The sequence below is a fragment of the Mastomys coucha genome, unplaced genomic scaffold (assembly GCF_008632895.1).
Source record: "Mastomys coucha isolate ucsf_1 unplaced genomic scaffold, UCSF_Mcou_1 pScaffold2, whole genome shotgun sequence".
NCBI lineage: Eukaryota > Metazoa > Chordata > Mammalia > Rodentia > Muridae > Mastomys > Mastomys coucha.
This window is the reverse complement of record NW_022196902.1, coordinates 10,916,252-10,928,396: the sequence shown is the minus strand read 5'-3', so window position 1 is coordinate 10,928,396 and position 12,145 is coordinate 10,916,252. Positions and strand designations below refer to the sequence as shown.

General features: G+C 42.1%; 1 protein-coding gene across 1 annotated transcript in view; it reads left to right on the top strand.

The window, feature by feature from the left end:
• The window catches only part of Arfgef3 (ARFGEF family member 3), a 165,182-nt gene that overhangs the window by 35,468 nt on the left and 117,569 nt on the right, over positions 1 to 12,145 (top strand). Inside the window, exons 3-4 of the mRNA XM_031380518.1 lie at positions 7,402 to 7,483; positions 10,859 to 10,990. Of these exons, the coding sequence (XP_031236378.1) occupies positions 7,402 to 7,483; positions 10,859 to 10,990 (214 nt within the window). The remainder of the gene's footprint in view (positions 1 to 7,401; positions 7,484 to 10,858; positions 10,991 to 12,145) is intronic.

The following is a 12,145-nucleotide window of genomic DNA, read 5'->3' as shown; positions in this document are numbered from 1 at the left end:
GAAAAGAAACTTATTTTGGTTCAAAGTCCCTGAAAAAAAAAAAGAAAGAAAGAAAGAAAAATTGGGTGTTCTCTGCTGTGGCCATGGGTCCTTGGCCAAGTTACCTTCATTTTTTTTTCATCTCATCTTAGTTTGTTGTTATTGTTTTGTTTTGTTTTCTCAACATGACAGAATACTTGTGAGGAACTGTTGGGCATAGCGCGTGCATACCAGGCACCAGGGCACTGTTAGGCAGTGGGGATATGAAAGGGATTGGGAAAAATGACCCCTTTCCCACCAGAGTTCCTATGCTCTGGCCAGGCAGACACAGGTGTCTGTCTGCTGTGCACCCCGCCCTGCCAATGGATGTGGGTATCCCAGTGCTCGGAGAGTGGGTGAGAGACAGCTGAGGGGAGTTACAGATTCTTGCTCCTTGGGAGCCGCAGGCAATGCTGGACACCGCAGAGGAGCTGAGAACAAATTGGGGGCCCAGGGCAACTCAATATGCCCTGAGGCTAAAGGGAAAGTCGGGCCGGGGCAGGGGGCGGGCGCCCAGCAGCTGGCATGAGCATTGTAGGAGAAAGAGAGAGAAGATAGGGAAGTAGAGGCTGGCCATGGCCATGTGGAGGGGGCAGGGGAGAAGGAGAGAAGAGGAGTAGGAGAGAAGAAGAGAAGAGAGGAAGAAGGGCAAGAGAGGAAGAGGGGAAAAGGAGAGAGGGGAGGGGGGAACCGCCACTTATAAGGTGGAGCTGGGCTACCTGTCTGTGGTGTGGGGCATACCTGGCTGTGGTCAGATTACTAGGGGTAGGATCCAGCTAGAATGCTGGGAGCTTGGGGCATTGTCTACATAGCACACACCTCTCCTACAGTATGTGGGGGAGCCAGGGGAGCTGTGGAGGGTTGGGACTGAAACAGGAGCCAAGGACCCAGGAGGCGTGGCTGGTAGAAATTGCCACCCACTGGGTCTCCGGAGTTCCAGGCCTGTTACTTGACCAGGACCAGGTTGCCTGCACAGACCAGTACCCCACAAGGGGCCATTTATTTAAAAAGATTTGTTTGGTTTTACCATTCTGAAAGTTCAAAATCATGGGTCTTGCATCTTCTTGGCCTCGGGTGTTAAGGTTGGGCTATTTCCATCGTGGGAGAACATGACAAGGACAAACAATTCATCTGCTTCCAAGAGAGCAAGAACTTAGACCTGAGAGAGAAGATTAGTCTCCTCAGAATGGCTCTGTCCCAGTGACTGAATACTTCCTACCCAGCCTCATCTCATAACATTACAACTCTGGGTATCAAACTCCAGCATGAGTTTTGGTGGCAACCAGACATGTTCAAAGCATAGTGCATCTGTACTTTCAATTTATACAACTTAAATTTGTATCCAATAAAATGGGAATTTTGGTTTTGTAATTAACTTTTATGTGTTGTAACCTGGATAAATATGAAGTAGTATAGCATAGCATATTGTATATAAAAGCTACCAATTTCAACAGGAGACACTCTATGATCATATAGTGACTTAACATGTGGCTCCTATCAGAGTCCTAGCATTGTGGAGTATAAGCATACATTTTAAATGTAAAGTGCCCTGTTGATGCTTCCCACCCAGAGCATCAAAAAAGAATCACTTCAAATTTTGAAAAATATGTGGTTTCACTAGAACATCTTATTTCTTCTCATGTTAGCAGGTAATTATTAGCAAGTTGTAATTCTCTCCAATTCTTTTTAAATTTGCCTTTGTCCTCTGTCGCCTTTGAGCCCAATTTAAATTGTCTGTGATCTATGACAGAGCAGTTAAGGAGACAGAGTCAGTCTCCTTGACATGACCAGACACTGTGTCAGAGGATAATGTCTTTGACGTGAGAATAGCATACTGCTAATTATCTTTCGAGGAATAACACCATGTCAGGACATGAAACTGGAGCCTGCTGCCTTCAGCTAATTAAGCTAGAATGAATTTGCATGTGCCTGTGCATAAAAAGTAGCCAATAAATGTAAATGTTGGTATTCCTATGCTTTTTTCCCAGTGAGACAGCATCTAGAAAGATGAAAAGATGATTTATCTGTGTGCTGAAAGGTCAAGGGGACTGAATGTTGCATCTTCATTATAAATCTCATCCTCAGCCCATATTAGCAGGACTGTCACACACTCTCATTAAACTCACTTTACAAAAGGAAGGTAAGTGAGGATAGTTAGTGCTATCACAGGGCAGGGGGAAAACAAACAGATGTACCCCATGAGTGCTGTGAATTCCTGCATGCATTCATTTCCAGCCGAAGAAGGATCTGAGACAGACTACTAAATAACTGTAGAATAAGAGGGCCTGAAGGACAGTCAGCTATCCCCCTGAATCTATGCCCAGCTATTGGTGTAGAATCTTGTCAGAGGCTATCTAGCAGAATCCTAAGCCCGGTCGAGCTGGCAAAGAGTCCTTGACTCAGCACAGACCCTTGAGTTTCTATTATATTGGGCAAAGTTCTTCACTTTCAATGCATTGACTCAGGACGCCTGTGGAACTGGTAGGAGAGCAGAGCCCACGAATCTCCTGGAAAATAATACATCCCTTCCTGTTGTGCTTTGAATGAGATGTCCCCAGTATTCTCAGGTATTTGAATATTTGGTTCCCAGTCATTTGTGCTGTTCACGGGAGCTTAGTAGGTATGGCCTTGTTGGTGGGGATGGGTCATTAAGGGTGGTTTTAAGGTCTAAAACTCTTCCGCCATCCCTAGTTCACTCCTGTCTGTGTGCTTCCTCAGCTTTCAGCTTCTGGCTCCAGTTGCCATGGCAACCTGCAGCCATTGCCACTCCCTCCAAGTGGTGATTTATGTACTCTTATTCCTATGGAATGTTTATCCCCATGTAAACCCTTCCTTCCATAAGCTGCCTTAGTCATGCATGGTGTTTTATCCCAGCTATCAGGTAGTAACTAACACAAATTGTCTGGAAGAAAGTGTTTGCCAGTTTCATCTAATTACTTGTTTATTTTTAAGTAATGTGTATGCGTAATGTGTGTGTATGTGTATTTACATACATGTAGGCACATGTGTGTAGGTGTATGTGAAGGCCCCAAGTTGATATTGAGAGTCTTCTTTAGTTGTTCTCCAATTTATTTCCTGAAGCAGGGTCTCTTGTTAATTCAGAGCTTGCCAAACTCACTGTCCAAGTGAATTTTGACTGTCAGCTGATACAGCCTGGAGTGCCCTGAGAAGGGAGTCTCTATTCATGAATGATCAGATCAGATTGACCTTGGATATGTCTTGTTAATTTATATAGGAGGCCCATCTTAGGGATTTTACTGCTATGACAAAATGCTAAGAACATAAGCAGCTTGGGGAAGAAAGGGCTTATTTCACTTACATACATCCGTATCACAATCCATCATTAAAAGAGGTCAGGCATGAACTCTAAGGGAGGAAGTCATACAGGGGCCATGGAGGAATGCTGCTTGCTTGCTTTCTCCTCATGGCTTGCTCAGTTGGCTTTCTTATAGTTCCAAGGACACCATCCCAGAGGTAACACTGCCCATAGTGAGCTGGGTCCGCATCTATCAAGAAAATGCACCATAGGGGTTGAGGTTGGGGTTGGGGTTAGGGTTAGGTTAGGGTTAGGGTTAGGGTAAAATCAACCGGTACAAGGCCTTAGCCCACTGTGAGTAGTATCATGCTCTGGGTCAGAGGTTCTAGGGTATATAAAACAAGTTAGCTAAGGCTCTAGAGAGATGGCTCAGAGGTTAAGAGCATTTGATGCCCTTGTAGAAGACCTAGGAGTCCATTCCCAGCACCTACATCAGGCCTACTCATAGTCACCTGTAACTCAAGTTTTATAAGATACAACACCCTCTTTAGTCTCTGCAAGCACCTGCACACACATGGTACATATACATACACTCAAGCACACACATATATACTTATAAAAATAAATCTTTGGAGGGAGGAAGGGGCGTGGAAAGCACATGAGCATTGGCTTTCCCCCATGGTTTCTGCATCAAATTCTTGCTTGAGCTCCTGCCTTGACTTATGTCAGTGATCTATTATAATCTGTAAGCTAAGATAAACCTTCTCTTCCCTCAAGCTGCCTCAAGTTAGAGCACTTTACCACAGAAGTAGAATGAAAAAATACTCGATTACTTTAGCTATGCAGTTTTTCCTTGGATCTTCTGTCTCTGCTTTCTAAGTGAATTATGGGTGGCTGCCAATAGCTGCCCAGCTTTTATGTGGTCTCCGAACTCTGGCTTCATGCTTATGTGGCAAATGCATTCTCCACTCAGCCATGTATCTATCTTACCAGCCCCTAAGTAATGTTTTGAACTGACCTGTTTTCATTGTACACGGTGCTAGATTTCACAAGGACATTTTATTGGTGTGTTTAATGTACTTTGAACATACAATTCCCCTCTTCCCTCCCCTTTTGTCCTGTATTTCTTTATATCCATGACCTAAAAAGTGTTAAGAAACAGCTGTTATTTGCTCTACACTTCTAATATAAAAGGGAGGTTAGGAAGAATTTGTTTTAGGATATCAGAGTTAGATTTGAATTATCTCCAATACACATGAATTGAGTGGACTTGGGCAGGCTGCAAGACTTCCCTGAACCCAAGCTTTCTCTAATGTGACCTGAGGCTAGATAGGCTTATTTTAAAGTCGTAGTTATAAATAAAACTAAATATGGAAACAATACATGCTAAGAACAATTCTCTTCTTCTAGTTCATTCTGAATATGAATAAGTAAAGGCAACTGCTTTGACCTGTTCTTTGTTGGCTTGTGCCCAGATCTGTATATGGCGCCTGGCACATTGCAGGCACCAAATGTTGGTTCAATGGGTGGCCAGGATAGCTTGGTTTAGTGCCCAGTGATGTCTTTGCCTACAGTGATATTTCTCCAAAGCACTTATTTTCTAATAGAGATTTTGGCCCTGTCTTTTATTTTGTTAATGCCCTTTAAGGCAAGTTAGCTCCATGTCCTGTGAAAATCCTTTGGAAACATGAGAAGGCTAAATCTCCTTAGTCCATGATCTCAGGCATAATTTGTGTGAAGACCTGGCAGACCAGTACGTTGGTCAGATCTGGCCCCTTAGCTGGTTTTGTAAGTACAGGTTTATTAGAACATGGCCTTGCTTATTGATTTACTTATTGTCTATGACTGCTTTTATATCTGGCAGAGTTGAGCAATTCTAGTGGAGACCATGTGAAATGCATAGCTCATATTACCTGTCTGTGTATTGAAAACATCTGCTACTCTCTGCTCTATGGTCCATGCACACCTCACTTCAACTCTGTAGGATTTTGGTTTTTATTCTATTTTATTTTAGATAGAATCTCACTTACTACAGAATTTGACCTGGTACTCGACATGTAAACCAGGCTGGCCTCAAGCTCAGAACAATACTCTTGCCTCAACCTCTTAAATTCTGGAATTACAAATATAAACAATTGTTCCCATCTCAGTATTAGTTTTAAGATTGGCCTTTTTAGTAGATGGGTGGCTAAGACTTAACAGAATTATGATTTGATTCATGTCTGGATGATTTCATAGACCACAACGTTCACAAAAACTGATACCTTCAACCCAGCACAAATTTAGTTGAAACAATCTCCTGCTACCAGGCCTGCCTTCGTAACAGCATGGAGAAAAAACTAGTAAGGGTTTCAGGGTCATGATACAGCCTGGCACTCCTGGAATTTGTCAGCAACCTAGTTCAAATTAGTCACAGGGTAGAGTAAGTGCTGTAGGGGCTACTTACGTAGACAGAGGGATGGTAGTGATTATTCAGTTGTGTATGAATAGAGTATTGCTTCCCAAGTGATATTTACAAGAGAATGCACTCACACTTGCCTTGGTCTATACTATGCAATTCATGTGCAATATCAGCCTGCAACTACCTCATAGATTTCTCCTGCTCCAGGCTATTCAGCTTTGAGGGGTTTGGGTCTACTGGGTGGCTTCTTGGTGCTGTGCCTCACCGTCAGATCTGACTCGGTTCTTTCTTAGTAACTTCATCCTGATGGAGACTTGATTGATTCAGGGCAAAATCCAGGGTTGCTTCTGCTGTTACACCATCAACCCCTGACTCTGACTCCTTCTGTTTTCACTCTTCTCATTACCTCTCCAAGCTTATGAACGGATTGTAATGGATCAAAAGAAGCAAAATTGGAAGCCTTGTCTCTCCCTCTGTAAGTTCAACAGTGCTTTTGCCTTGTCACTGAGAAGGACAGGCAATACTGATAACAACAAAGTTACAACCACCCATCTGGAATTACCATATTTGGGCAATTCATCTATCTGCCCAAGGATGTGCCTACTGTAAACTGGCAGCACTGTTCATTGATCATCATGTAAAAATGGCTGTTGGGTCATTGGGTTGGCAAGGAGAGAGGTGAAAAGGATTAGGCACCAGGTCTTCTACCGGCTGGCCTGTTGTCAGCTGCCTTCACAGCTGCGATCAGGAAGTAGATTCTCAGTTAGTGGGGGAACTGGTGGATGATTTCCCAGGAAGATTGCAGAGCTGTGGGGTGGCAGGAAGGAATCAAGCTATCCATTTCATTGTATTCTATAACAGTGACCTTATTCCTCCACAAATGTAACTCTAGACTAATCCTGTGGCTCGCTCTCCTGTCCATCTGGCTTCTGCTGAAAATACAGATTGTTATTGTTGTTTTTAAGCTTTAGGCAATCTAAATAGTGCTCCATCTTTCATGTGCATTTGTGTCTTTCATTGACCAAAGCTGTTGATGTGTGGTTATATTTCTGCCATGAGTATATTTATTTTCTGGACTTGAAAGAGACTATAGACTATTATGAGTGACTATTATATTCTTTGAGTTGGGTAGAAATTGGCAAATTAAGAAAAGTTTAATTTATATGGATAAAGAATGTAAGTCATGATACAGTGACTTCCTAGGTAGGACATAGAAATATATGTAAATGCTGCTCCCTAGAGCTACTCATACTTGGTGTACTGGGTATGAGCAATGTATTAATCTGGGGAATGGGAATATGTGTTTAAAGACCGCTCTGTATGGCACTTAGCATACTATAGATGCAGTAATTGTAGCTGTTCTTCCCACAGCCATATTAAGAGGGCAAGCTCCTGATGCATTGTCATCTCTGCACAGCTTTGTTGATCTTTAATCCATGTGTAATTTCATGATGGGTTCTAGTTTTTTGTGTGATGACATTGGGGGTCGGCATGGTGGTGGTGGTAGGTTTGGGGTGGTGGTAGGTTTGGGGTGGTGGTGGGATTGGGGTGGTGGTGATGGGGCTTGGGGTGATAGTCATGGGATTTTGGGGTGACAGGTTGTGGTGGTGGTGATGTGGATTGGAGCTGGGGGGTTGAGGTGGGGGGCGCTTATGCATATAGTTTACAGTGCATGACTGCCAGGTTTGCTGAGCTCACACGTTGTACTTGTATCTGTGTCTGCCAGGGAGAAATGCTTGCTGCCTCTCCAGTTGGCTTTGGAATCAAAGAATGTGAAGCTGGCCCAACATGCTTTGGCAGGAATGCAGGTATGACTTTGACTGGATGCAGTCATGTGACAGAAGTTAACAGACCACTTTGGCATTGAAAGAATAAATCGTTAGCATGTAACTGTCTTCAGTCTGAATCTTAGATTGAATTAAGATAATAGCCACGTGAGGGGCCAGATCTTAGAGTCGCCAGGATTTCTCTAGAGACATTACATGGTCAATGTAGTCAAGCATTGATACATAGGGATTCAGCTAAGCCCACATAAGGATAAACTTTTTTCATAGTGTTGAACTTTTTTGAAAGTTAGGAGTCCCAAACAAAATAGAACTCTAGAAGCTCCTATCAGTTCACATCTCATCTGCATTCCACATCTGTGATTTTTATGTAATCAAGATTAATAGTAAATTGAGATTTTTATGATTTTTTTCTATCAATTTCTCTTATTAAATTTTTATACAATTATACATTATACATTGAATAGACAACCCCAAATCCCCTGGCTCCCATCTCCCATGAGCCTCTTTGTTTCCCTAGACAGTTCCCTTCTACTTTCATACCATGGGTCCATATTTTTTTTTAATCAATATGATACTTGCTAATCACAAATGAGAGAAAATATGCTTGTTTCTCTGAGACTGGCTGAGTATGATGGTCTTCATTGTATCCATTTTTCTGCACATGGCATGGCATTATAATTGGAGTATATTCCACATGCTTGGTAATGAGGTTTCAGAAAGATATTTCATGCAGATATACCATATTCTTTGATAGTATTCACCCTACTCTCTCCTCCCTTCTCCCCCACTCCAGCCCCTCTGTTTCCATATCCTAAGTCTGTGTGTATATATAATATATGATTTTATGTATCTCTGTAAAATACAGGCTCCAGGAAAAAAAAAAGAAACATCATATTTGTCTTTCTGAATCTGTCTTATTTTGCTTTTTTATTCTATAATTATGTTGGTGAACAGATTAACATATTTTGTTTCTAGAACAAAACAGGGTAAAACCCTAATCGTAAAAGTCAAACTACTTGAGAGTTTGTGTTTTAAACCAAACAGAATTACTGTAATCCCTAACCCATAAAGGCGATGGCTGATTTACATTGATTTTCTAAGGCATTTGGTCTCTAAATCATGGTGAAGTTCAAGCCTACAATGTCATTTGTCCTTGTGGACAATTCTCCTGGTTTTTAGAGTCAGAGAGACCCAGCTGCCTTCTTCTGAAAGTAGAGCCATATTCAAGAGTCAGAAATTAGCTCCATTAGCCTCAGTAGACTGGAAGTAGATAAACTGTATTTTAACATACAAAAGCATAGGAAATCTTAAACCATCTTCGTTAATGTTCTTCAATGGCTTTTGGTTTCTAGAATTAGGCCATCTGTAGAAATAAATAAGGGTTTGCTTAGACCTGTTGCGTTTTTCCATTTTCTCTAGTATCATTTATGTTTCCCACTTTTTTCTCTGCCAACTTTACAACAAAGTTAAAGTTTCATGTTTTCAAGGACTTGTTTATTCATGTTAGTGATTAATCCTAGTCTTCCTTTCATGAGTCTGTCCCTTGGTCCCTATAGCCACAAATACAAAATGTCCAAGCCTTTCTCACTATAAGACTTTCTTTTTTTAAATTATGTTTTAATATTATATGTGTGTATGTGTGATGACTGTATTTGAGTATAGGCTGCATTTGTCACAGTGGATAGGAACTTTTTTTAGATATTATTAGATATTTTCTTTATTTATATTTCAAATGATATCCCCTTTCCTGGTTCCCCCTCTGAAAAAAAAAAACTTTCCCTCCCTGATCCCCCTGCTCACCAACCCACCCTCTCCCACTTCCTGGCCCTGGCATTCCCCTACACTGGGGCATAGAATCTTCACAGGACCAAGGGCCTATCCTCCCATTCATGACCAACTAGGCCATCCTTTGCTACATATGCAGCTGGAGCCATCAGTCACACCATGTGTACTCTTTGGTTGGTGGTTTAGTCCCTGGGAGCTCTGGGAATACGAGTTGATTCATATTATAGTTCCTGCTATGGGGCTGCAAACCCTTCCACTCCTTGGGTCCTTTCACTAGCTCCATCATTGGGGACCCTGTGCTCAGTCCAATGTATGGCTGTGAGCCTCTACTTCTGTATACAATCCACAAATCACAAGAAACTCAAGAAGAAGGAAGACCAAAGTGTGGATACTTCGATCCTTCTTAGAAGGGGGAACAAAATACCCATGGAAGGAGTTGCAGAGACAAAGTGTGGAGCAGAGACTGAAGGAAGGACAATCCAGAGACTGCCCCACCTGGGAATTCTTCCCATATTCAATCAGCAAACCCAGACACTATTGTGGATGCCAGCAAGTGGTGGCTGACAAGAGCCTGATATAGCTGTCTGCTGAGAGGCTCTGCCAGGGCCCTACTAATACTATAAGAGTTTCTATAGTAACTTCCACTCTGGACTGCTCTAGGGGATACTATAGGGTTTTAAACAGATTCCTGCTGCACCTAAGTTACTATGGAAAAGAACAAATTAGGCCACCAGTAAATAAGCATAAAATCCAATACTGAGTTTCAGTGGGAAAATTACCTATTGCACCAATTCAGAATTGGGGAGAACAACTTAATTGCAACCCTTGTGAGTGAGAATTGTGGGTTTCAGGGTGAGACAGCATAGAATGTTCCCTGATGGCCGGCTAAGTTCTGACCTGAGAATGTGGCACAAGCTGTGGAAAACTGTCTTATGTCAGACCATTCCAAAGGTGTTTGCTCATTCCCAGGGAACATACTTTATGTCTTCTGGATGCTTCATCTATGTAGCTCTTGAGAAACATGAGAGAATGGAGTTGTCTGCTCATAAGCATAGAAATTTTAGAAAAATAAGCATTGTCCTGAGTGGCAAAAGACTAATCCATATGTCCCCTGATGTCCTCGTGCAAGTAAATGCCTTCATTTTCTAGTGGAATATATATTAGGGTTTTTTGAATTCAAGAATAATTTGTGGAAACAAACATACCTGAAAAAAATGAACTTTTGCTCTCAAGACCTTTTCCTTTTATGTAACAAAACTTACATTCATAAAGGATATGTCCATGAGTGACTATTTTGTGGAGTTGGGTTCCCCTTTCTTAGCACATCCAGTCTTTATTCCTACTACCTGAATAACCTAGATGGCCAGCACATAGCATTTTACTGGATGAAACATAAAGTAAATTACCTAGTATTTGAAAGATACTTTTTCCAAAACCCATTTTCTGAAGTGTTATGCATGTTTCCTTTTAATGATAGTTTATAGAATTCATAGCATGAGTTCTTTCCTGATGACCTCCAACTAGATACTCCACAGTAGGAAAAAAAGAGCATCAGCCATAATAAGACACAATAGGAAGAGGCTGTAATCACTGCCTTGTGTCTCTTTACAGAAGCTCCTGTCAGAAGAGAGATTTGTATCCATGGAGACAGACTCTGATGAGAAGCAGCTGCTCAATCAGATCCTGAATGCAGTGAAAGTGACACCTTCACTCAATGAGGACCTGCAGGTGGAAGTAATGAAGGTTAGTTTGACATGGGAACAATTGTGCATCACTGGTAAAGGAGCACATTGTGACCCACCCTGGCACTTACCGTCTCAAAACTGCCTTTTTATTGTGACTATACAGTTTGGTATAGTCATTTTATCTGAAGAGATGTTTATTATCCTGGCTGTAGTCTTCCAGAATCACCTGGATTGTTTAAGAGTTAACAAGGTAAAGTTTCAGCACGTAAGGCCTCTGCCTGATGTGGTGTAAGCAAGGGTTTGTAGTTTCCACTTGGGAATCAACCTGAATCTGGGCATTGTGCCTACCTGTATACATTACGCCAGAGCAAAGACCTAAGCACGTTTTACATAGACTGAGATTTATCATGTCTAGCTTGGCAAGAAGAGGCCACCCTTTAGAAGGGTATCAGAATTATGGTTTATTTTTCAAATTATATCAGCCAGACACCAGGAGGTAGCTCTATAAGGAAAGTTCAGATCCCTAACACCTACATGAAAGACAAGTAAGGTAGCATTCATCTGTAACTCAACACCAGTGGAAGGAAAGAGACAGCTGAGCCCTATGGGATCCCTGGATAGTCAGTCCTAGCCTAAATGATGAGTTTCTGGTTCAGTGAGAGAACCTGTTCCAAAATAAGGTGGAAGGAAATAGAGGTTAACGTCTGACCTCTACATGCATATGTACAGAGTACACTCATGCCCCTGCCTCCCACACATGTACAGATGTGCACAATACACACACCCCCACATACACATAATGGCTTGTGTCCACACACATACACATTATATCACTCATATCTCCTTCTGTCTATGACCACCTCCCTTTAGAGATGGTGTGGTGGTTTGAACATGCTTGGCCCAGGGAGTGGCACTACTAGGAGGTGTGGCCTTGTTGGAGGAAGTGTATCATTGTTGGAGTGGGCAATGAGATCCTCCTTGTAGCTGCCTGGAAGCCAGTCTCCTCCTGTTTGCTTTTGGAACAAGATATAGAACTCTCAGCAACTCCAGCACCATGCCTGCCTGGATGCTGCCATGCTTCCTGCCATGATGCTAACGGACTGAACCTAAGCCAACCCCAATTAAATGTTGTCCCAGTATGAGTTGCCTTGGTCATGGTGCGTCTTCATAGCATTGAAATTCTAACTAAGACAGATGGTATATCTCCTTTTCA